Source organism: Balaenoptera borealis, assembly GCF_965194805.1.
Source record: "Balaenoptera borealis genome assembly, chromosome: 5".
Taxonomy (NCBI): domain Eukaryota; kingdom Metazoa; phylum Chordata; class Mammalia; order Artiodactyla; family Balaenopteridae; genus Balaenoptera; species Balaenoptera borealis.
The window spans coordinates 26,495,166-26,522,283 of NC_138862.1; the positions used below are offsets into that span (position 1 = coordinate 26,495,166).

The 27,118-nt window shown below is 38.9% G+C and overlaps 1 protein-coding gene and 2 long non-coding RNA genes across 4 annotated transcripts in view; 1 reads left to right on the forward strand and 2 right to left on the reverse strand.

Annotated features, from left to right (window-relative positions):
• Window positions 1-13,456, reverse strand: part of LOC309628726 — a 79,785-nt gene extending 66,329 nt beyond the window's left edge. Inside the window, exon 1 of the long non-coding RNA XR_014244673.1 lies at window positions 5,609-13,456. This is a non-coding gene — a long non-coding RNA (uncharacterized lncRNA). The remainder of the gene's footprint in view (window positions 1-5,608) is intronic.
• Window positions 1-21,418, reverse strand: part of LOC309628723 — a 263,640-nt gene extending 242,222 nt beyond the window's left edge. Inside the window, exon 1 of the long non-coding RNA XR_014244669.1 lies at window positions 19,754-21,418. This is a non-coding gene — a long non-coding RNA (uncharacterized lncRNA). The remainder of the gene's footprint in view (window positions 1-19,753) is intronic.
• Window positions 21,419-21,782: 364 nt separating this feature from the next.
• Window positions 21,783-27,118, forward strand: part of LOC309628689 (protein EURL homolog) — a 36,248-nt gene continuing 30,912 nt past the window's right edge. The window contains exons 1-2 of one of the 2 annotated variants that reach the window (XM_082391974.1): window positions 21,783-21,943; window positions 22,891-23,024. In XM_082391974.1, coding sequence (XP_082248100.1) covers window positions 22,898-23,024 — 127 coding nt within the window. In that variant the 5' untranslated portion in view covers window positions 21,783-21,943; window positions 22,891-22,897. The remainder of the gene's footprint in view (window positions 21,944-22,890; window positions 23,025-27,118) is intronic. The other variant, XM_082391973.1, reaches the window with a different exon arrangement.

Here is a 27,118-nt window from a genome sequence, read left to right on the forward strand (position 1 = left end):
GAGAGTATGATTATAGCACTTCTATAGGAACAAAACAGACTGAAAGGAAATGTTTACATTGGGTATGATTTTACAGGCAATTTGAATTTCTTACATATTCTCTAAATTTTTTTGCAAAAATCAAAGCTCACTCAATCTATCTTAAACAAGCTAGTATTTGGGACCATCCCATATAACCAAAGACAGAAAGCAGGGCCAGGTCTCACAAGAAATTTAAATCTGAAAGCAATAAAACAGGACAACAATTCTTTTTGTCCCTGCTCTCACTGAGCACATCACCTCTTACTCTCTTATGCTTCCTTCTGGGAATCTGAATCATTCCTTTGATTTCCTCTGCTTGTGGATCAATGCACAGGATCCCAATGTGGCTGCTTTGGTCTCAGCCCGTAGTTCCAGAGACCACCATCACCTGACTGTTTTGTCTCCCTCAGATACACAATAGGCAAGCTGATTGGCTCAGCTTGAATTAGGGCTCCGTGTTCGGTTCAATCAGCTGGGACCAGGAATGGGAAGTCAGCTGTTCAAAATAAGACGGGCACCCAACCCCTTTCTTCCAAATGTCAGGAACAGAGGTAACTCCAATAAAACAGGCCAAGCAGGACCCCAAATATATCTCTAAGAAAGCACAAATGACTTTAATAAGAAAAATACTTTAAAATAAATACTTCTAAAGAAGAGATCAGGGCTTCCCTGGTGGCGCAGTGGTTGAGAATCTGCCTGCCAATGCAGGGGACATGGGTTCGAGCCCTGGTCTGGGAAGATCCCACGTGCCGTGGAGCAGCTGGGCCCGTGAGCCACAATTACTGAGCCTGCGCGTCTGGAGCCTGTGCTCCGCAACAAGAGAGGCCGCGATAGTGAGAGGCCCGCGCACCGCGATGAAGAGTGGCCCCCGCTTGCCACAACTAGAGAAAGCCCTCGCACAGAAACGAAGACCCAACACAGCCATAAATAAATAAATAAATACTTAAAAAAAAAAAAAACACTACCCCAACCCTGGGTCTCCTCCTCCAGGGTTCCCTCCATGACTAACTGCCATCAACCTCCACCCTTTTAAAAAAAAAAAAAAAGAAGAGATCAAAAGGAGATATTAAATATTAAACACTTAGTTTCCCCTTTTTTTGTCAAATATTCCTTCTCTGTTTCAGGTAGGTTTTTCATCATTGTAACATCCAAAAAGTTTCTATTGAGTGCTTATTAGCACAAGGCACCATGTCCTCCACTGCATAGAATGAGTCTGACAGGATAAAATCATATTTAACAGTAAAATTTAATTTTTGAAGAAAACATTGAGAACCTGGAATGCATCCCTAACTACAAAATGGAACTGTTGATAACATCAAATATTCTGAAGGTTCCCTTCCTTCATCATTATTTTCCTGCAGTTATTAGATTTGAATGTTATACTGGAGGTGAAAATAGCAGAATAAAACTGAAATGTAAGTCTACTTGTGGCATTCTAGCCTAAGGTTATTTTTAGATATTTTTATGCATATTTAGTTATTTTTAGTTGCACAAATTATACACGATACATGTTTGTGTATATAAAATTCAAGTAAATACAGAAGCATATAGAGACAAAGAAAAGGCTTCTTTGTCTTCCCTCTCTCACCCCTGAGTAACTCCAATTCCATAGCCCTTTGCAGAGGAAAACACAGGTAACAGTATTCTTTCAATTGTTTTTCAAGGTCCGTTTTATTACTATTTTGTTATTAAGCCTTTTCTTTTTCATTTTTAAACTTGCCTTTCTTTCTTTATGCAGATGACTTCCTGTCAGTATTCCTGGTAAGTTATATACCCCAGTGGCCTTGCATCCAGGTTCTATAAAGACATTTTTAATAATATCCCAATGATCTAATCTTTTAAGGCTCTAATATTTCACCCGTTTTTTTAAAAGCAGACATTTTATGGACTGGTGAAGAGCAGTCATTAGAAACATACATCTCTGAAGCCATAATAGTTTTATAATTTGTTCTGCCTCACAAATAACCACAGCCAGTCTTCCAAGAGCACAATCCTTTAAACCAAATCTCTAACATTACAGCGGCTTATGGCTATTTCAGATAATGGGAGCTGTCCAGTGTGTGATGTGTTCAGTCTCTTCCATTTAGGGAGGATCTGTTGTACTAATAATCAACTTGAAAATGAGCTCTGCACTAGAAATTCAGCAGTGAATAATGGAAATAAGTGAGCTTACAAAATTTATTGGAAATTTTTTTCTGAAGGTCAGAGAACACATCAAGCACAACAGCAAATGTGCATTTTTAATAGTATATCATATTCTTATGAGCCTCTGCTGTAAAGCTTATTGTACTTCCCTGTCAAAAAAACTGGTTAGGGACTTCCCTGGTGGTCCAGTGGGACCTGGGCTCCCAATGCAGGGGGCCCAGGTTCGATCCCTGGTCAGGGAACTAGATCCCTCATGCTGCAACTAAAGATCCCACACGCGGCAACAAAGATCCGACATGCTACAACTAAGACCTGGTTCAGCCACGATAAATAAATTAATTAAAAAAAAAAAACTGGTTAAAGAGACTTTAATCAACACCTACTTTGTAGATTTGTCTAAATTTCTGGAATAATAAATTAGATGTAATAAAAGAAAAAAATCTCTGGATTTTTTCCCTAAAAAAAGAAAAATCTCCCAAAATATGTCCTTTGTGGACCTTGTCATGAGTCATATGTGTATAGAAACACACTTTATCACTTAAAAGCTATGTCATCTTGAACAGGAATGAGAATTTGTCTGATTCTCGGTTTCCCCATTTTTAAACTGGAAATAATAATGTCTATTTCGCAAGTATTATATAATGTATGCATAGCAGAGGCTTTGCCATGTGTCTGGTCCATCACTGATTCCAACTGGTGGTAGATAATTCCCATGCTGATGGCAAAACTCTACCCCAAGTGTCTGCCTTATTTCTCAACTTTTCTGCCTCAGGACTTGTTCTGAAGATGTAAAATTTTTCATCCTTCTGAGAACATTCCAGAAACATGGAGCAGTTAACAACCAGAGAGGCAACCCTCAACCAATGAGGAATGGGAGTGAGTGGATAAATGCCTCAGTCTTCCATTTTTGAAGGGACAATTCTGAAGCCCATTCTATACAGTTGTTTGGAGGGTCCACAGTAGAATTGAGCACCAGTTGCCCATAGCAAAACTGGCTCAATAATGTACCTTTAATTAGCTTCCTGGAGTCATCTCTCTAATAGATTACCTTCTCCCAAATGCTTATCTCAGACTCCGCTTTGAGGAAAAAAGAAAATGAACTACAGGGCTTTTAACAGTGCAAGTACATAATATGTGGTTGGTACATGATGGTTCCCTTCCCTGCATCTCTTCTTAAATGCCATTCACTCTACTGATGAATCAGTTTTCCAGTCCTTATCAAGGACTTACTCTTGGCAAAATAATGCTCTAGACACAACTATCCAATATGGTAACCACTAGTGACACATGGCTATGGAGGACTTAAAACGTGGGTAGTCCAAATTAAGAGGTGCTGACAGTGTAAGCTATACAACAGATTTTGAAAACTTAGAATAAAAAAAGAATGTAAACTATCTTATTAATAATTGTATGTTGATTAGTTGAAATCATAGTATTTTACACACACTGAGTTAAATAAAATGTATTATTAACATTAATTTCATGTTTGCTTTTACTTTTTATAATGTAGCCACATTACTAAAATTTTTTAATTACATTAGTAATTCAGCCTGGCTGAATTAGAAAAAGTGCATAGAGGCATGAAACCTATCAAAGTAATAAGCACTCCCACTGTTTCCTTAGTTTCTTGTTGGTCACAGTTCTTATCATTAAGAATCTTTCACCATTGTAAAGCAATTATACTCCAATAAAGATGTTAAAAAAAAAAAAAAAAAAGAATCTTTCAGTCTGAGTGAAATCTTTCACCCATTTCCCAGTGTCCAGAACATAGTAAGTATTCAGTGTTTTCTTCTGCACAAATAAATTAGAGATTTCATTACAAGAAGAAATAGGAGGTGAATTTTATAAAATAGGTTGGTGTTGGACTATACAGGATGTCGATGTAATTTATTTCAGAGGCAATATAACATCCTTGAAGGTTTTGGTACTATTTATTAGAAAGATTCATGTGGAATCAGTATGTAGGATGCAAAAGACAGAGTCAGACTAAAGCCTAGCTGGAAGGCTATTGCAAAATGCTGGGGAGGCCACTAGAAGGGAGTAGCCATGGCAATGAAAGAGAATCCGATCATAAGATAAAATTAAGAAAATGCTAGAACCTGATTGGTTCTTGGTGGAGAAAGAAGAGAGGAAGGAATGTTTTCATGTCTTCATTGCAGTATGAAATCCATTAAAAATCCATGCTCTATAATTACTATTGTAAAAAAAAAAAAAGTTGCCCCAAGAACTTTCCCTCACTCTATTCATTCTAAGGCATCCTCTAACTCAGGAAAAGAAAAATTACTGCAGAACAGCAGAAAAGGATGTCATATTCTTTACTTTTAGCTTCAAAAGCAGTGTTCCAGGACAACAAAGACATTGCAAAAGTACTTGCAGAAAGAGACTACATCATTCCTCTCCACTGAAGCTTCCATGTCCAGAAGATAAGAGCCTTCTGATTAGGAAGTCATGAGGGAGAAGCAAAGGGGTTAAACCCACACATGAGGAGCACTGGAACAGGATCTTCTTTCCCAAGTGTGTAGCTTAGGGAGACAGAAGGTTGGAGAAAAGTGTGGTGTTCTAGATCTACCACTTCAATTTGGTACCCCAGGACAGAAATGATGGTGTGGGTCTCTCTACACCATAATGACATCAAGCCAACAATTACACACGGCTGGGTATGACATAAGGGAACAATGAGGCTCTGATTCTACCTTAAACTCGCCACCGAGAAGTGGACAAATAAACTTTCCCCACTTCCCCAAGAAGGGCTCAGATGTTTGTTGAAGGAGACAGCTGAGGGCCAAAGGGGCTTAAATTTGTAACCCAAATGCCAGTGTGAATCATGGAACTGAGGTTTTTACAAGCGCAGAGATTTCAGAAGGTGACCTTAGGAAGAGTGACAAATACTATGACCACCAAAGAGCAGATACTCTCTCTCCCTGACTTCCCACCTCAACTTCAATCCTGTCATTATCATAAATATGCCTTGGAACAGGAGTGCCACCCTAAAGAGAAGGAGAGGAAGGTAAAATCCAGAACTGACACAATTTTAAGCTTGACTGAAAAAGTACGACAAAGACTGAGTTCACCTGGAAATGACTAGATATAGTTTTATAGCATCAGGAGAAATCAGGCATATAATAGAAACTAAATGTAAAAATGGGAAAATAAAATGTTACCTGTTTTGCATATATGATTTCAGGGCCCACGAAAATTATACTTACAGCAGGTATAAAGGAATTTACTGCATTCTTAAGAGGATTAACAACTCTCTTTGGGGAACTATAACATATTTTATAAAAAAAAAAAACAATAAATCATTGACTGAAATGCTTTGACACTAAATTGAAATTAACAAAGTGAACTGCTATCTTCCTCATGCCTGATCTTCCCTCTGAGGCATGGTCTGATTCTAATTTAGTGCTAAGTTTGAATAACTAAGGTGATAAGGGTCACTAACCAGTATTCTTAAGTACAGGGTATTCCAAAGATTTCCAGGCCATTCTTGGATCAAAGTCTAAAGGACTCCAAAAAAAAAAAATGCATTAGGTATTGAAGGTAACCTGATAGTTAAGATAAACTCTAGAGAAGTGGTTCTTAATGGAGAAGATGGGGGAGAGGCAGCAGGTAGTTGGTGGGGGAGGGGGGAAGGAGGAAGGGGGTGGCACTCCATGGGACAGTTGGCAATGTCTAGAGATAGTTTTGGTTGTCATAACTGAGGGTGGTGCCACGGGCATCTAGTGGGTAGAGGCCAGAGATGCTGTTAAACATCCTACAATGCATAGACAGTCCCCACAACAATCAATAGTCAAAATGTCAATAATGTCAAGGTTGAGAGACCTGCTCTAGAGGTGAGTGAGAAGCCTAACCACGCTGAGGATCCTGGCAGCTTCATAAAGTTGACCTATCACTTTGAATTGTTAATATAAAAACTTTATTGTTCACCAGATCTTTTGTTCTGGGAAGAGCTTGGACAGAACTTCTAGAATTTTTACAAAAAATACTTTTTCTTTTAAAGGGCTCTTGATGATGATCATGATACAATTCAGGTGAACTTAGTTCTAGTCATAGTTTAGAGCAAGAAAGACACAGATAACAATCTACTCATCTGTCTATTTTGGATTCTATATTCTGGGCACTTAAATACAGGTATCAGGGGAAGGACAGAAAAGAGGGAAAGGAAGAAGTCTGTAAGAGAAAGAAGCTCAATATTATCATTTCTATTATACTGGGGAATGAATAACTAGGTCACTTAGTAATATTAGCTTTGAAAAATATAAACTTCAAATTTTAAAACGGTCATTAGATTGTTTTAAGAAATTCTAAATAAAAATAAAAATAGTCTTTAAATACTTTCCTCCTTTGATTGTAGAATTCAATTAATCAATAAATAAATACATCGCCTCCCTCTTAATTTCAGCAATCTGTTCTTGAATAGTTCAGTAAAAAATACTTACTGTGAACCTAATTATCATGATTTTAATGGGAAAAATTATAATGTATATGTCAACCACAAACCCACAGCCAATTTCCTAAAACGCAGTAAAATATCCCTAAAAAATTAATGAACTACCATGTTAGAACATAAAATGCTTAAAACATTACTTACCAATAACCAATAAATCAATATAGCTAATAATTTAGCAATATACTGAACATCTTGTCTCTGAAGACTCAAGAGCTTTTCAAATATCAACATGTGGGTCTGATGCTGCAGCTGAAATAACTCAAAAACACTCCTATACATTGTTTCATTGGAAATATTTTGTTGATTTTTCATTTCACTGACAATTAACAGTGCTATATACTTTTTCATGTACTTACAGGGTATTTGTATATCTTCCTTTGTTAAATTCTGTTCAAGTATTTTAGCTATTTCTTTTATTTAATTGTATGTATTTTTACTATTGAGATATGAGTTGCGTATATATTCAAGTCCTTTGTCAAATATATGTACTGTGAATATTTTTCCCCAGTTTATAGTTTGCTTTTCATTTTTTAAGTATCTTTCAAAGAGCAGAAGCTTTTAATGAATCCAATTATTTAATTTTTACTTTTATGGTTAGTGGTTTCTATAAGAAATTTTTACCTACCTCTAGGTCACAAAGATATTCTCATGTTTCTTTCTTCCAGAAGCTTTATACATAATAGAATGGCTGAAAATAAAGGTTGACAACACCTAATATAGGCAAGGATGTGAAGCAACCAGATCTTTCATAAATTGCTGCTGAGAATGCAAAATGGAACAAGTACTTTGGAAAATTGCTTGGCAGGTTCTTAGGTTGTGAAACTGTTCAACGTATACCTACTCTATGACCCAGCAATTCTAGGTATTTACTCAAGAGAAGTGAAAACAAGTCCATCAAAAGTTTATACAAAAATACTTACAGCGACCATATTCATAATAGCTTAGAACTGGAAGCCACACAATTGTCCAACAAGAGGTAGCAGAAAAACATATTGCAGTACTGTATATTCATACAATGATAAATGAACTACTGCTACAAACAATAATATAGATGAATCTCAAAAATATGATGAGCAAAAGAAGCCAGACACAAAAGAGTTCATACTTTATGGTTCCACTTATATGAATTTCAAAACAGGTAAAACTAATTGATATTGATAGAAATTAGAATAGTGATTGCCTTGGGGTAGGGGGAAAGATAGGGGATTGAACAGGAAGGGATACAAGGGAACTTTCTAAGGTAGTGAAAATGTTTTATATTTTGACAGTGGTGTGGATTGCCTGGGTGTATTGATTTATTATTGACTTGTATACTTGAAATTTGTGTGTGTATTTCACCACATGTAAATTACACCTAAAAAATATAGAGCATATTATATTTTAGAAGCACAAGTATAAATTTTTCTTACAGCTGAGATACGTATACCTTATGACATATTAAAAGTCACAGGCATTCTACTAGAAAAATGTTAAACTAGGAGAAATCCTGTTGGGGTATGCCTGTATTTCCTACATGCCTGGGAAGATCGGTCTTTGTCTATGCCCTTTTAGATGTATTAAGTAGAAAGTCAGATTATGTGCTGAAGGTTGTTTCACTCTGAATTACAACATTTTAACTCAGTGGGAACTCCTAACAGTGGGGCTGTGTTCTCCACTACGTTTGATCTGTACTACTGGGCAAGTGCCAAGAGTTAATTCAATCTCTACCGAAAGTTGTAAATACAAAACATGGAATAACAGGGTTTTATTTATAAAATAACAAGGTTGGAAAATATTTTTGTTAGCTATAAAATTACACGTAACCCACTCCAGCTTTTCAAGACCCAGGGTGAGTGTACACCTGATCAGTGACCAAGATCTGCTAAGACTCCAACTCAGTCTTAATAGTCCAGAAGAGACTACATAACTGCAGGTAAAGCATTAACAAAACCTCTTGTCCTTTATGAACAAACTTGACCCTGGTTAACTTTACAGCACTGTTTCCCTGGAAACCTGAAAAAGGTAGAATGGAAGTGGTGCTACTAGGCAATATTTCTTATGATAAAAAAATTATAAATTGCATCTGGCAGGAGAGAAACTATACATGAACTATAAAAACCTGGTGGGAAACCACAGTTTGGGGCTCCCTGCATGTGATGACTCTCATAACGAGGCAGGCCCCTTGCAGGGACTCTAGAATTTATGATTGGGAAATTCACTGCTGTTAGACTCATTCTCATCTCTGTCCCACAGATAAGTCATTCTTCAACGCCACAACATAAAGTGGAGATAGCATCTGCTCCTGTACAACAGTAGGAATGTCATGAACATGAAATAATATATGAAATACTTTGACCTCCTCAGAAGAAAATCAAAACATGTTTTGGTACAGGCATAGCTGCTAGCCTTACGTCCCCGGACATTTTTGACAATATTCTATTTTTTGTTTTCCTCTCAGATATATACATAAGCAGTTCCTCTTTTTAAAATACGAAGTTTATGTGTATCAAAGATGAAAATTATAATCTCTCCCCTACATCTGGTTAACTGAACCTAACCATTAAATATCACAAACCAGAAGCAAACAAAGGGAAGAGTCAAATACCATTAGAGAAGTTAGTGACCAGAGAGTAGACAGAAACAAGGAATGGAAATCCCCAAACGATTCTAAAGCAGACAGAAAAAAATTAAGGATATTTAGACTTAAAGGTACTTGATACAAACTTTAAATAAATAAACTAAGAGTAGCTCCTGAACAGTTTCCCATGAGCATATAAATTAATCTATCTGTTAAGTCTATCAGAAATCAGTATAATACTCTAAGTCACTACCTTTTTTAGAGTTTTGCTATATAAACCTTTTTCCTACAGAAACTTTTAATGAGCCCAACATAAAAAGTAAGCCAATGAACCTAATATTATGATGCACTGTAGAGAGACTGAGACTCATCCTGAGAATACATGAATTTGTCATTTGAACTTTAATTATGAAAAAGAGCTGGATATAGTCTTCTCTTACTGAGTTCCAGATAGAAAGCCCACATCCTCATTTGTCAGCTGACATTACCATTTGCACATATTGAATGACTTTGCAAAAAAAAAAGTTCAATGTATCAATGACTAGATAGCTACTTTGGGCGGATAAAGCTGCAGGGCTTTTTTTGTTTTGTTTTATTTTTGAAGACAAAAAACCACTACAGTTTTCCAGATGATTAAACTGAAATATTTAACAATCTGAAATTCTAATTTATTTTCTAGGCATACATGCAAATTTTACCAATAGCCTGTAGCAAAGTACTTAAGCTGCCACAAATCGATCAACACATTCTAGCCAGAGTCAGTTCCATTCTCCTGGGTGTTTAAGAAGTATCTAGGGGTAGAGATGGAGGAGAAAGAGGAAAACTAACCCACCCAACTCCTTAACCCTATAATCTTCTCCACCAATGAGTTTATGTCTGAGTGGATAAGAAATAAACAATATGGCCAAAATTGTCTACACTGGTGTCACTCCTTCTATGGCAATAGAAGAGAGCCTCTCTCAAATGGTGCCTTATAGTAGAATCCATGTGGGCCCATTGCAGAGATGACAGGATAGACTACCTCTATCCAACTAGGAGTGCCTAAAAGACTAACCAGTTCCACTAGTTATACTGAATTTGAATGCTAATAAGCACTTGCTCTGTGATAACAGTGTGCTAGATAGATGACTCTGTGATTATTCATTTGTACCCTTATTGTCAATTCCTCAAGGATATGCATGAACAGAATAGTGATCAGTTAGTCTCAGCAGCTACTGAAGATACTGCTACTCTATCAATTAGGATGTTTTCAGCTACAATCAACAAGTAACAGAATAGCAGACCAAAAATGGATTAAATGAAGTAGACATTATTATCTTATTTTAAAAAAGGTGAATCCAAGGTTGCTGCAGTGATTCAATTATGTCACATGGGTCCAGGTCCTTTCTATCTCTCCACTCTTCTAACCTCAGTATGTTAGCAATGTCTGCCTTCATGGTCACAAGATGGCAGGTAAAGCTTCAACATCACATCAACACAAGAGTAAAGAATAGCCAAAGCAAAAAGAAGGGGGTGAGCAGAATTTTTTTTTTATTTCCAGAGGTTTTTCCATTCTACCACATTTTTGCTTACCTCTCACTTGCCAAGACTGAAACTTGTCCACTGTTAGACTAGATGAAGAAGAATGGAATTTCCATAACTGGCATAGAAGAGTTCTCTATGGCTAGAGAACAGAGAACAAAGATGGATCCTCCCTGCCCTACTCTACCAATGAACAAAGTGAGGATTCTGTTTACATGGAAGAGGAGGAAATGGCTATAACTAGCAGTATCTGCATAGCTCATTAACAAAATAGTATATAGCAGATCCTGAAAAGTCAGCACACTCTCAAATCATTCATTCATTCATTTATTCATTCAACAAATATTTGGCAGGCACTATTCTCTGTCCCTGAGATATATGAGAGAAGAAAATATAACTTCCAAACCTCATGGAATTTACATGCTAGAGGAGGAAGACACACAATAAACAATAAGTATGATAAATAAGATAAATGTATCTCATATATACATGTTTCATATATACATGAAAGTAATGATTTTTTTTAAAGATTGGGGCAAGGTGGGACTGAGTAGAAGCTTTAAGTAGGGTGATCAGAGAAGGTCTCCTAAGGGAGTGATAATGATTAAACAGCAAAAGGTCAGACTGTTGCTTTCCCAGTCCACCCTAATTTTTCAGATGGCCTCAAGATAACTGCGACTAAAATAAAAGAACATGTCAGAGGAAGAAGAAGAAAGCAAAAACTGAAGTACTGTATAGAATATATCCAGAAAAAATTTTGATTGTGCTTACAGACATATTGGAAGCAAATAAACTACGAGCTTACTAAGATGGAGGAAATTGTGTTGGTAAAGAATCTATGAGCCTGAGAACCAAAGATCCATCTGACTCTTTGAGCCTTAAAACAACCTATAGGCTTACAAACAGCTGCAAAATACACACAGCCCCTAAGGGGAACATATTCCCACAACCCATTTCAGATGTGGCCAAGAAGAATAATAGATGAGGAAGGTTCTTCCAGAAGGTAGCGCAAGGGACCACAGAGAGCAATGGATAAGAATTCCCTCCCAGAGAGCAAAAACAGGATGCAATCAAGGAACTTCCACCACTGCCAGAGCAGAGGTCTTTGAGACCCCTGCCCAGCTGGTCTCCATCAGTGCTATGGACCAATGACTGCTGTGTCTCTCATTGTTTTCTTACCTGAATAGGGGTTTTAATTTTTTGGGCCGCCCTGACCTACCTGAGTTACATCTGGACCTGAGTGAAAAGACTAAACATCACTCAGAAATCCTTGGATTTGAGCTGGATACAGTAAGTAGATGGAACTTTGTGCAGTCTCCCTTGGGAAAGGGGTGAGTGTGCTCTATGTGTCTTGCATAGAGAAAGGATGAATGTGAGAAGGACATACACAAACACTTGGCAGCCAGAATTGCAGGTTATGTGAGAAACAGCTAGCTGCCCACAAATATTCATCCACTCCTTATTCCTAGCACATAATTAGGTCACATTTCCCAGTCTCCCTTGCAGACTGATGTAACCATGTGACTAAAATCTCAGCTATGATATGTGAGTAGCTGTGATATGCACCTGCCTCTTCAGGACTCCAGCCTTTAAGAGAGGTGTGCCTCATCCACACTGTTCCCCTCTCCACTGGCTGAACCTGAGGTGGTGAACAAGCCTTGACCTGATGACAAGGTGTCAGAGGATAAAAGAGTCACAAGATGACAAGATGGGAGAATCCGGGTCCCTGAATCACCATGTGGAAGAGAGTTGCTACCAACCTGGAGCACCCTCGATTATTCCATGAGGGAGAAATAACCTTCCTGTTCATTAAGTCACTGATTTTCTAAGTCTATTTTTACTACAACTTAGTCTACTCTAACACAGAAATTTAACTCCCCAGCTAATGTAGAAATTATCTTCTATATAGTTTAAGATGGAAAAAAAAAACATAATGTTGATACATTTTTGAAAACTTTTGTCTTAGTTAGTTTGGGCTGCTATTACCCATACCATAGAACACCATAGACTAGGTGGCTTATAAACAACACAAATTTACTTCTCACAGTTCTGGAGGCTGGAAGTCCAAAATTGAGGTGCTGGCAGATTCAGTGTCTGGTGAGATCCTACTTCCTGGTTCTTAGACAGCCACCTTTTCACTGAGTCCTCATGTGGCAGAAGGGAAAGGGAGCCCTCTAAGGTCTCTTTTAGAAGGGCACTAATCCTATTCATGAGGGCCCCACCCTCATGACCAAATCACCTCCCAAAGGCCTCACCTCCAAGTACCATCACACTGGTGGTTAGGATTTCAACATATGAATTTGGGGAGAACATTCAGTCTATTGCAGCTTTCTTTCAAAATAGCTAAAATTTTTAAAGTTTTAAAAACTATCATTTTCCAGTTTTTTGGAAAAAAGAAACTGTGGTGGAACCCCTCATTTCCTACAGATTATAGATAAGTGAATCATTACTATACTTAACATGTAAAATTTATCAGAATAATGAAAAAAAAAGCAGAATACAAAAATATATGCCAATGTGGTACTTAGACATCTTTATAGTGCTATGGCAATGAAAATGCAAATATATTTCAATGCCATTAAAAACTCCATTCCAGAAGCAATTGCTTAATGCCTGTCCCTTGCATCAGTGGTAAATTTCTCAAGAGTAGGCACTCTCTTGCTCTCTACTGTATAACTAATACCTGGAAAAGTATCTCAAATATAAAGAGCATTTAATAAAAAATTGTTAAATGAACAAATAATGAATGAAAAAAAGTATTTTAAAAATTGAGGGGGCTTCCCTGGTGGCGCAGTGGTTGAGAATCTGCCTGCTGATGCAGGGGACACGGGTTCGAGCCCTGGTCTGGGAAGAGCCCACATGCCGCGGAGCAACTAAGTCCATGAGCCACAACTACTGAGCCTGTGCGTCTGGAGCCTGTGCTCTGCAACAAGAGAGGCCGCGATAGTGAGAGGCCCGCGCACCGCGATGAAGAGTGGCCCCCGCTTGCCACAACTAGAGAAAGCCCTCACACAGAAACGAAGACCCAACACAGCCATAAAATAAATAAATAAATAAATAAATAAATAATAATAAAAAAAAATTGAATTAGTTTTAACTTTTGTGAAAAAGTACACATTTAGTAGAAATTCCAAAAACAAAAAGTTGTATTCTTTTTCACTTACCATTAATGCTATCATCTCCCATCCACAAACCTCTCTGAATTAAAGAAAATCCTGAAAATTTTAAATTTAAAATTCTGAAATTTAAAATTCTCTAACTCAATAGGTGCACTAATAGTTAACTCAGAAATATGTCGGGATTTCAATTTCTAGCTTGAGTATTCCACACCCAGACATCTGATATTTATACAATGAAATATAAAAATAAACCTCTGGTAAAATATTGTGAAACAGACTGTTTTCTAACTTCAGACATCAATCTCAAACTTTCCTTTTATCACCTTGAATTTAACAGCGGGAATTGTGCACATTACTAAAGACTGGATTTGAACCACAGTGGGAAAAAAAAAATCAATAGCTTAGTAGTTAACTCCCAATCTTCTCCCAGCAATGCCAACAGTGAATTCATCTACAGACTGGAAATAGGTTTGGTTTGTTCTGCTGGCACAACAGGACACTGGATCAACAGACAGCTTACCCATAAAGTCAGCGTTACTGAAACTATAGGTGGTAAATCCCTTTAATGCAAATATTTGTAGCCCAAACTTTCGAAGGGATGCTGGTCTAAGCTTAAGAGGACCCATAATTTTAAGAGAGACATTTTCTTCAGAGTTAAGAATTCCAATAGAGCAGCACTAAACTTTGTCTATAATCCTATAAAACGTAGACTTTTAGAAAATGGATCAACAACACTGAACTAAGCCTACCACACTGTTCAATTTGAGTGTAAAGCAAAAATAATTCTAAAACAGTCAATTTTTGCTTTCTTGCTTGCTAAAAATGAGAAATAGGATAGGTATTTTACCTCAAATAGGTTATTTAAGCCAGCATTGAATCTAAGATTGAAAATTTAGTCTTCAGAGTTTATTGACCAATTTTAATTTTTAATATATGATTCATTCACTTAACACATTCATTCAAGAAATATCTATTGAGTACTGTGCCAGAGATTGCTTGTTGACTATTCTAATATACACTGTCCCTATTTAGAAGCCCTGATTTTTAGCTGGGCACACGGATGCTGGAATAAAGGTCTGATCCCAAGTCTCCCTTTCATCCAGGCTCTTACCACTGGAAGGGTGGGAGGTAACCAGAAATGTTTTGTAGCAGCTTCTCAGAAATATCCTTAAAAAGCAACTGGTATATATTCTTTGCCCTGTCTTCTCATCTTCCTCCACCCTACTGTTTAACATTTGTCTCTAACGAAAGGGGCTATCTCTTGCACAAAAAGATGAGCCCACGTCCTAGGGATGACAGAGTAGAAAACTAGGAGCAGCATGCGTTCCTGAGGACTTTGTGGGTCAGAGCCACCACACCCACCCTAGACTGCACATCTCCAGACTTTAATGTAAGAGAAAAAATAAAGTCCTATCTTTTAAAGTTACTTGTATTCAGGGTTTTTATATTACTGCAGTGAAACCTAATCCTAACTGATACAAGCACAATCTGTAAAGTAGTGTTGAAATACAAGATGACTAAAGCAGGGTTCCTTGCAAACAACCGGCTTAAATTCTAGCAATGAATATTGAAATATAAAGAACACCAGAGTGAATTACAATAGTTTTTGCCTGTTTGTTATATTTTCAAACCAACTCCCTTCTTCTGGTAACAGCAACCACTTTTCTTTGGAGAAGTTCTTCTCCATATTATGAGATCAAATTTTAATCCCTGCAGCCCCATTCCTGAGCCAACCTGTTTTCTGGGGAGGGGTGAGTTGGGAGAGGTGGGAATGTAATCCAAGCCTGGCCAATTAAAATATTGGTTTGGGGTTTCCCTGGTGGCGCAGCGGTTGAGAATCTGCCTGCCAATGCAGGGGACGCGGGTTCGAGCCCTGGTCTGGGAAGATCCCACATGCCGCGGAGCAACTAGGCCCGTGAGCCACAACTACTGAGCCTGCGCGTCTGGAGCCTGTGCTCGGCAACAAGAGAGGCTGCGATAGTGAGAGGCCTGCGCACCGCGATGAACAGTGGCCCCCGCTTGCCGCATCTAGAGAAAGCCCTTGCACAGAAACGAAGACCCAACACAGCCAAAAATAAATAGATAAATAAATTAAAAAAAAAAAAAGAAATATCACATTTCTCCATTTTATTTAAATCAAATTGAGCTGCTTAAAGCAGCTATCAACTGGCAGGTCTTCTCCACATCTCTCATCCTCCTTGCACTGGCAACTATCTGGGCGACATTCTCTTAGTGATATATGACAGAGGCACAAGAAGCCAAGCTAAATCACACAGCACATTTAAGGTCTCTGCTCACGTCATGTTCATTAATATTCCAACAGGGTGGGGAAATATATTCTGCCCACTATAGTGAGCTATGAAGTCACATGGCAGAGGGAGGGTATGAAGAAGTGGAAATAATAATGCAATTGATTATGCACACATCTTGAGTTTCTGGGTCCTTTAGGGTCATGGTACTAGAAGGCTCTAAGCCTGGGGCTGCATGTGTCAATCTTCCAGGCTAAATGGATGAAGCACATCTCCAACAGCAGAGAACGAATTAACACATAAAGAGAAGCAAAGACAGCAAAGGTAATAGATGGGTGAATAGATACACTAAGTATACTGAATCCTTTACTTTAAAATAGGAACATGCCAGAAAAAATACCAAGAATAGCAGTGGCATGAACAAGAGTTGTGGGGATTCAGAAAAGCGAGAAGATTAGAGAAATTTTTATAGCAGACATTCATTGGAATGATGAGCGAGGGTCATTTGCATCAGAGCAGACATAAAAATGATATTCACAAAAGAAAATTATGTAAACTTTCTAGCAGTCATTGTTGGTTTATATACCTAACTTCTTTTCCTTGCCTTCTGTTATAGAGGTTGAAAAAACTAAATACTCACTTCCCTAGAATCCATTGTTGTCATATAATTTCTAGTGATTAGATATAAGCAGAAATCTACTGGGGTCTCTCAGGAAAGCTTTTCCTTCCTCACAAAAATGAAAGAGGCAGCTTTCCCTCCCACTTCTCCCGACATCTTCCATTTCTATCCTCTTGCCTGGAAGACAATATGTTGCTTAACTGTAGGGCAGCCATTCTGCTCTTGAAAGGGAAAGTCAGAATAGATGCAGAGAGGGTAATCCTGATATAATGAGCCAGTGAACCACTGCCGGGAGATGGTTCCTCAGATCTTGTTCGGTGAAACAAATAAAACCTTACCTGAGGGGCTTCCCTGGTGGCGCAGTGGTTGAGAGTCTGCCTGCCAATGCAGGGTTCACGGGTTCGAGCCCTGGTCTGGGAGGATCCCACATGCCACGGAGCAACTAAGCCTGTGTGCCACAACTACTGAGCCTGCGCGTCTGAAGCCTGTGCTCCGCAACAAGAGAGGCCGCGATAGTGAGAGGCCCGCGCACCGCGATGAAGAGTGGCCCCCGCTTGCTGCAACTAGAGAAAGCCCTCGCACAGAAACGAAGACCCAACACAGCCAATAAATAAATAAATAAATAAATAAACTGAAATTCTTAAAAAAAAAAACAAAAAAAAACCTTACCTGATTCAGACACTGTTAATCAGGTTTTCTGTTACTTTCATCTGAAAGGATTCCTAACTGATTTAAGCCTAAAGTTAAGGTAATGTCTGTTTTAGGTCAAGAACAAATTATACAACTAATCTTTGTATAGCCCCTTACAGTTTGTAACACATTTTTGCACACTTTACTCAGTTACTAAATTAGAAAGGATTGCAGTTAATTAAAAATAAAATCCTTGGGCTTCCCTGGTGGCGCAGTGGTTGAGAATCTGCCTGCCAATGCAGGGGACACGGGTTCGAGCCCTCATCTGGGAAGATCCCACATGCCGCGGAGCAACTAGGCCCGTGAGCCACAACTACTGAGCCTGCGCGTCTGGAGCCTGTGCTCCGCAACAAGAGAGGCCGCGATAGTGAGAGGCCCGTGCACCGCGATGAAGAGTGGCCCCCACTTGCCGCAACTAGAGAAAGCCCTCACACAGAAACGAAGACCCAACACAGCCATAAATAAAAATAAATAAATAAATAAATAATTTTTTAAAAAAAATAAATACATAAAAATAAAATCCTTGACTATCCAAGTAAATGTTAGGTTTTATCAAATGAGACAGTAAACTGGAAATCCCATTGTAACTGTCTAAATGCTGAATAGATTCATGTATTACTGTTATGAGAAAGGCAAGATGCCATGACAAGTTTTTGAGAAGGGGAGTTCACCTGTGTTTATTTCATAACGGACTGTGAAAGATGGAGTGAAAAAAACTAGATCAGAAGCAAAGAGACCTGGGAAGAAGCTCTTATTTGATGAATGAAGGATCCACCGACAAAATAACAAGGGATTCTAGCCAGGATGGAGTAAGGAGTACCAGAATAGCTCTTCAAAGTTAGAAAACAGGGCAAAATTTATGAAATATCTATTTTCAGACACTGAAACACACGCAGAGCAAACATGTCATCCCAGAAAGAAAGGAAACAAATGAGGTGAGCCCTACAATTGCCCTGGTTTTATGCCTGGAGGTACTTTCAAACCATGGTCCACAAGAGGAGATCCAAGCAAAGCTGGGATGAGGAGACAAAGATTGAGTCTGGGGAGTACAAGATGTCTGGAATTTGTAATCAGGAATGCTAGAAAGGAAGAGCTATACACAGAAAGAGTTTCAGAATACGCTTTAAGTCTTCGCCTGAATACTAAGCTGTGCATGTACAGGGTGAAGCTCCAAGAGGCTGGGCAAAAATTAATTACCAGGGAAAAAAGAATTACTTGGGAACTACAATATGAACAACTACTGGAACTCATAGGGAAAGTAATAATTTGAGTTTTCTCCAAGTAGAGTACAGAAACTTTATTAAAGACCTGTGACATACAATAGAAAGCCTAAGCCACTCCTTAAGAGAGAACTAGAAATTCTTATAGCAAAAGGATAGTCTAGAGTCTCACAAAGTTTAATATGCTACTAGAGTAACAGACTCCCAAATAAAGCCCAACACTCTTTAAAAATCTAGACACTCAATGTATTAGTTTTATAATGCTGCCATAACAAATTAACACAAATTTAATGGCTTAAGACAATACCATTTACTATCTCACAGTTCTGTAGGTAAGAAGTCCAGGTACAATGGATTTCTAATCCTCCATTTAGAATTTCACAAGGCTAAAATCAAGAGGTCAGCCAGGTACTGGATGAACTTCCAAATCCATTCAGTTTTTTGGCTGACTTCAGTTTCTCCAAGTTTTAGGACTGAAGTCCCCATTTCCTTGCTGGCTGTCAGCTGGGATCCAGTCTTTGCTCCTACAGCAATGCTAACTCAAAGTTTCCAATCACTTTGACTTCCTCTTCTGCTGCATCTCTCTGACTTTAGTTGGAGAAAGTTCTTTGCTTTTAAGGGTTCATGTGATTAAACTGGGATCACCCCCCAATAATCTAGGATAATCTCCCTTGTAAAGTCCACAACCTTAATTATATCTGCAAAATCTCTTTTGCTATGTTACATACATATTCAAAGGATGCAGGGATTAGGGTGTGAACATCTTTGGGGAGCTATTCTGCCTACTACACTCAACAATATCACTTTTACATTGTTCAGCAACCAATCAATGCATATCATATAAGAAGCAAGAAAATATGACGTACCCAACAGGGGAAAAAATAGTCTGTTAATAGAAACAGGCAGCACATTAATATAAAGACACAGAGGGGTTAAAAATAAAAAGAGGAGAAAAGAAACACATGGAAACACTAATCATAAGAGAGCAGGAGTGGCTATATTGATATCGGATAAAGTAGATTTCAGGAGAAGAAATACCACCAGTGATAAAAGGGTCAAATCATCAAGAAAACAAAACAGTCCTAACTATGTAAAATGGCATAACCACATGGGAAAGCAGTTTGGCAATTTCTTTTAAAATTAAAAGTAAGTGTACACTTACCATACGACTCAGCAATTCCACTCCTAGTTATTTACCTAAGAGAAAGAAAACATAAACACACAAAGAGACTTTTACATTAATACTTATAGCAGCTTTATAATAGTCTCCAAACTAGAAACAATTCAAGTATTCATCAATATGTGAATGGATAAACAAGTTGTGGAATATTATTCAGCAATAAAAAGGAACTACTATTACAAAACACTGTGAATCTCAAAAACATGCTGAATGAGAGCAATCACAAAAGAATACATACTATTTATTCCCATGTACATAAAGTCCTAGAGCAGGTAAAACGTGTCTTTAGTGATATAAATTATATCAGATGTTGGTGGGAGGCTTGACTGAGAAGGGGCATAGGGAATTCTGGGGTCGTGGAAATGTTCTGTATCTTAACTGGGGTGGTGGACACACTATTGTATACATTTGACAAAACTCAGCAACTGTACTTTTAAAACGGGAACATTTTATTTCTGTAAGTTAAACCCCAATGTGTAGACTTTTAAAAATAATTTAAAAATAAAAAACAAGGTGAAAGTTTAAAGGAGAGTTAAAAAGGCAAAATGCCACAGAAAGAGAGATAACCCTGAGAAATGAAAAGAACTTGTTCGAAACAAGAAAATCGTTAAGCCGCAGCACACAGACAGGATCTTCGTTGTGGCATGCATGTGGGATCTAGTCCCCTGACCAGGGGTCGAATCCAGGCCCCCTGCTTTGGGAGCCCAGAGTCTTACCCACTGGACCACCAGGGAAGCCCCTCATTAGTGATTTTAGAAAGCACTTTCATTGAAAAGATGGGTAGAATCCAAGATGTAAGACATTTTAGTCATATTTACTTAGAATGTGAAATTCAAGTAGAAAACGCATAGACTTTTCTATTTCAATTAGTGCTTCTCAAACTTTCATCTGCATAGGAATCACCTGGGGGGTCTTGTTAAAATGCAGGTTCTGATTCAGGAAGTCTTGGGTGAGACTCGATAGTCTACATTTCTGACAAGATACCAGGCAGGTGAGGCCGATGTTGCTGGTTCATCTCCTACACTTCAAGTAGCAAAAACACAGACCACTTGTCTGGGGCACTGATGGTTTATATCAAGTGCCAATTCGGTCTATAAGTTCCCAAGATCTATGGAATCCATTCCTACCACCGGTTACATGTAGACTGACAACCTAGTCCCCTTTCTCTTTGTTGGTGTAAGCAGGACAGCTGTTTATGATCCTCTGGAAAATAGCAGCGATTTTACGTCAGCAGCCTTGGGTTCAAGTCCCAGCTCTGTTTCTAACCAATAGATAATCTGGGTTAGTCATTTTTCGAATGCAAAAGAAGAGAACTCTTTTCGTTTCTCTTCTCTGGCTGTTTTGAGGATTACAATAGAAAATGTAAGTGAAAGTGTTACATGAATTATAACCTTAAAAAAAATGGTTTAAAATGTCAAGCAAAGTGGGCAAAAAGAGATCATCTTTTTAAAGAGGCAGGACCTAAAGTAAGAGGTGGGGCTCCGGGAGTAGACTCGTGGGCGTGTAAGGAATGCGCCATATTACAGGGGAGGGGCGCCCCATTTCTAAGACAATCTGTAAAAAATAAGCTTCTGTATTTAAGATTATCCCTAAATTATGAAACTTAAAAACGAACTTTTCCCTCATTAAATACTTCAACTGGCACCTAACTCAAAGTTCAATGATACTATTTTGCTTCAGTCTACCGATTTCACACGAAGTTCCACCCACGCATCTCTGGCCCTCTCACCCATCCACTCGTCACTTTTCTGCCCCCGCCCCCTGCGGCCCCCGCCCGGGGGCAGTAGTTTCCACTACGCTGAAGGGGGAGGTGGTAACGGACTCCTCTATCTACTTGCCTAGAGGAGGGGGCGTGTGAGGAGCTACCTTCCACAGAACAGCAAGAGACCCCGGCCAAGAGGCGCGGAATCAAGAGAAAATCCGAGTTGAGGCCGCGGCGTCGGTGCAGCAGGGGAGCGGCGGTGCCCGCGGCCGCCGAGCGAGCGCGCGGCTTCGCTATCAGCCGCGCCGTCCCCCAGCCCCCCCAGAGCCTCCGAGGGATGGCACCGGCGGGAGGGGGCGGGGCCGGCGCACGGCAGCCTTCTCCGCGGCGGCCGCCTGCGCTGCGGCCGGAAACAATAGTGGAGGACCCTGGGCCGCGCGGATCAGCTGCGGCGGCGCACGAAGCGGACGGTAAAGCCCCAGCTCCCCTGCCCACGACTGCTTGCGCCCCGGTCCCCACCCCCTCGGTCCCGCCGCCTTTGCACTCTGAGCCCCGCGGCCCCTGGCGCTGTTCCGCGCGGGCTGCCCCGACGGACGGTCGGAGAGAATGACACGGGTCCGCGGCACCCTGAGGGGCAAGCGCGCGCCCCCAACGCCGGGGACCCGGCTCCCAGAGGCGCTGAGTCCAGATGGACCAGCTGCCGTGGCCCTCGAACGCCTTCTTCCTGGGTGGGAGGAAGCCCGGGGCGAGGGGACGCGGCGCTCCCGCCGGCCGGGCTCCGGCATCCCCAGCCTGCCTTGGCCACCCCGCCTCCGGCCGTGCCCGGGCCGCACAGCGGAGCCGCTGCCCGACCTTCCATGAGGATGCTTTGTAAACGGCCGGGCCCCCATCCCTAGTGTTCACTTTTCCATGTGCATTTTCCTGCCCCGGATCTCGAATAGGAAACCTCGCTACGCCGAGCTAGCGAAACGCATCTAAGGTTCCCACAATGAAGTTAGCAAAGCAGTGTCCCGAGCAGATCGTTCGTCCTACCTTTAACAGCGTTAAGTAGGTTGACAGACCCCGGTAGCTGAATAGGTGTCGCTGCTAAGCTCCTTCTACACCTGGTCGGGGATGGGGGTGGGCTAGAATACCCGAAAACTGCTTTCCGTCAGAGCCCCTCCACTAAATAAAACACAGGACCAAAAAAGGCGCTTAGGTGTAGTGTCACTTACGGCTAGGCTTTAAGTTTTACTAGCTTTGTGTCTTTGCACAATAAAAGTATAATATTGAAGTACAAGTGTGGCAGTGCTTGTTTGATGGGGCTGTTGCATTAGATAACCTGAACAGCATCCTTCTGTCTTCCTAGAAGTTCCTAATATTGCCGTAATGGCAAGTTCTTGAAATTGTGTAACTTTCTTTTTCTGTTTCTTAATAGGGGCACTATGAACGAAGAGGAGCAATTTGTAAGCATTGATTTGAATGATGACAACATCTGCAGTGTTTGTAAACTGGGAACAGACAAAGAAACACTCTCCTTCTGCCACGTTTGTTTTGAGCTAAATATTGATGGTAAGGACACAGTGTAGATTAATTTTATGGCGTGAACTTTACAGAACTACTTTATGCTGAACTAGTTACAAGGTAAAACTAAAATTTCTTGAATGATTGTAAATTGTGTCAAGTATGAAGTGGAGATCTGTTAAAGATAAGGGTTTCTGGAAATGAAACTGAAGGTAGCACAGCTATGAATTTAAGAGAAACTTTTTTTTTTTTAACTCCCACGGCATTAATCCCAATTTTACTAATATAAAAATGAGGAATGAGTATTGACTAGTAAACTTTGCTGGTTTGAGAGCTTATTAGGTTGTCAGATTTTAACACATGTGTGTGTGTTTTGTTTTGTTTTAATATTATGAAATAACATAACCAAACATTTACATTGATAGGCGAATGTAATTTTATTCTTTTGGCCTACCGTGCTAGTACCTAACTGAGGTGAGCTATAACTTTTTTCCCCAGTGCTATCTTATTATCTGCAACACATTTTAAAATTTTTAGATAACCTCTTTTCAATGATCACACACACCTTTAATAATTTTTTTAAACTAAAAAGGCTTTTAAAATTTCTCAGTAGTATCTTTAAGAGTATACGAAAAAGAGTTCTCCAAATACTTAAAAAAAAATCTCTATTAAAGTATTTGGGTTGGTGCACAGTTAATGTGTCTGTGGGTATCAGTAGTTTGTCCCTGAGAAACATGTGGGATATGTTTCCTTAATCTTGATGTTACCATGATAAATTCTGATTTTTTTTTTAATATTTGAGTCACACTAAAAAAGAATCTTAATATTCTGGCAGGAAAAAAAGTTGGCCTGCCATTTGAATTTTGAATTGTAACATTTCAGTAGAGAGATTTTGTTAGATCTTTAGATTAATTTGTATTATCTCTACTTGTTCTATTTATTAAATAGGAAATATCAAATGTTCGTGCCATTAAAAAAAAAAATAGGATTATCTACCTTGAGATTCCTATTAAGACTTGTTTTTCAGAAATTGTTGTAGGCACCAAATTAATATATTTAGATACTCTGTAGTAAAAGTCAAAATTATAACCATAAGTAGACTACTAAAAACATGTAGAGTTAATTATATGACATTCATTTTCCATTTAAGATCATATTGGTTTTGACAGTTTTGCCATTGTACTCTCAGAACTGTAGTTGCTAAACATGATAATAGATGGAAGATCATGGATTTCCTGTGGGTTGCATAGAACGCATAAAACTGTGGCTTTAGTAAATGTAGCATTATAACTAATTTCAAAGGGATGACTTAAAAACATGATTCTTCTGTAGCACTTAAGTTACCATGTCCTTAATCATGCTAGAGTGAAAGATATAAATGTATGTTCTTTAGAAATAGAGTTGGCCCTATATATTCTTTTACATTGTAGATTTTAGTTTTAGATGGGCAAAGGCATTACAAATGACTCAGCCAAACCTGTATTTACATTGAGGAAAACTGACAACCAGGTAGTTGGACTGTTCAAGGTTGCTCTAGCAGTGATGGCAAGCTGTTGTTATGTGCCAGGCATTGTACTAAGCACCTTACATGGATTATCTTATTCAGCTCCAAATAGCTCTGGGGTGGCTACTATTATCCATTTTAAAGTTGATGGAGTCTAACCTTCAAGACCTAAAAAATGCACTTTGAAGTTGCTCAGCAATGAATGACAGTGCTGGGCTTTGAAGCCTGCCAATCTAGTTCTAGTATATGTGATTTTAATTCCATTGATCTACTGTCAGTAGTTATTTTAGTTGACAGGGCTAATATTAGAAACCTGTTTTCCTGAGTCCTAATTGCTCTCCTTGATATTCGGTCAGCCAACTTTTCCTTATCAGTGCTTCCTGCTAAATCATTAGTGTTGTTCATGCTGTGATAGGATTTTTCTACCAAAATGTAAACTTTCATATTTGCTTTTCTAGCCTGTTTTTAATGCCTTTTAACTGGTTCTTCATCATTGTATAGAGAATATACAAGTATTCCTCAGGTACTATCTTATAAATATTTCATCTCTGATAACATTTATCTCAGTATATAAGCTTGTCATAAGCCCTACGTGTTGAAATAAGAGTTGTCTTTAACTTAAAAGACGAAAATAATTCTCAATTTGTATTAGAACTGTTTCCCTCTATATTCTTTGTACACTCAAGGTTTTATATTTTTAAATGCCAATTAAATCTTCACAAGAAAAATTACTTTAGAATTTTCTTCTCAATTTATCTGAAGTCAATTCCTGGATCTCACAAATACATTTTATATTCACTACAGTGATGAGCTTGTGCGTATAACCATTTTAATATCATGAGATTTTTTTCTAAGTATTAGGAATTTTAGGGGGAAAGGAGGGAAATGAGAACCCTGAATTTCTCAAAATTTCGATTTTTATATCAGTATACAGGTTTTTAAAAAATCAGTGGAAAAAAGTGATAATAAAGTAATCACATGCCTGAAAAATAACATTCTTTGTCTATGTCAGTAAACCTTTTAAAATGTTTTTGAAGTTTTCTTTCCCCTACCAAACTCTCAGCACAGTGCCAGTCAATAAATAGATAAGTAAGAGGGACTTTAAAAAAATATGACATTTAACTTTACTGTTTTTGGTATAACTTTTTTGTAGTATGGTAATGTTTCTGTTACTTGGTTTCTTAGCTTTCTAATTGCTGAGTTTGCTCTAAAGCCTTCTATTCTTTTTTCAGCTAAGAGGCTAGATAAACAAAAGACAGTCTAATCTTGTAGGAGAGATTTCATATTCTGAGCTTGGCTCTAAGTTGCCTTTTTTTCTGTCACTTTACAGTACTTAAAAGTAAACGAGTACCTACATTTCATATACTTTCAACCCATAGGTGATATACTTCAAGGACCTAAGAAATGCACTTTAAGGAGATTGATTGGGGGGGCACTTATAATTCACCATTAGAATTACTTGTCTACTTCTAGGATTAGGAGATAGATGCTTAAACTTCTTAATACTGATGGCCTGTCCTTGACACTAAGACGCTATATGCATGTATGATCAAATGCATTAATATGCCTCATGGTTCATGGTGCTAAAATCTCTAAAGTTATTTACTGACTACCAATCCCTAGGCTATTAAGTCTGGGAGGAAGGTAGCCCAGAGTGGTCAGGAGCCAGTAATGAAACTCAACTGTAATATAAGAAAGTCAGAAATGAAACTACAGGTGGGGGATGGGAGAGAGATCCAGGGCTCCAATCTATTACTTCATACTGTCAGTTTTCATTTTGTACCAAAATACTGTGCAAATAATTAGTATTTTTACCTTCCTTTAATAATTGACTTCCTTTCTATTCTACAGAGAGAAACTTTTTTATAAGACAAGATCAGTTCCTCTTATGCCAAAGTTTTCAGTGTGAGTTGATTTTGCTAGTTGATTAGGAAGCATTTTTAATGCCCATCTTGCACTGTAAAATCCATCTCAGACTTCATTCTCCTCTAATTTGTTGAACTTCCCAGGAACTTTTCTAGAAACAGACCCTAATGCAGATCCTTAGTAATCTTTCCAGCCAGAAAAGTCTATAGGTATTTTCTGTTGGTTAAGGCACCGGTGAACCCAATGCTCACTTTTTTTTTTTTTTTAATTATTTATTTATTTATTTATTTATTTATTTATTTATTTATTTATGGCTGTGTTGGGTCTTAATTTCTGTGCGAGGGCTTTCTCTAGTTGCAGCAAGTGGGAGCCTCTCTTCATCGTGGTGCGCGGGCCTCTCACCATCGCGGCCTCTCTTGTTGCGGAGCACAGGCTCCAGACGCGCAGGCTCAGTAATTGTGGCTCACGGGCCCAGCCGCTCCGCGGCATGTGGGATCTTCCCAGACCAGGGCTCGAACCCGTGTCCCCTGCATTGGCAGGCAGATTCTCAACCACTGCGCCACCAGGGAAGCCCCCAATGCTCACTTTTAATCTCATTCTTCCTTGATTCTCTGTGTCTTTGACCAAAACATGGTTCACATGGTCAGTAGTCAGGAAGCAGTTTGAATCTCAATATTAAATCTTGACTTAGCTTGGAAGTCAAGACTGATTATTAACTACTCAAAGCCTGTCAACAGCTCTTCCTTTGACTTGCTTCTGGCACATCAGCATC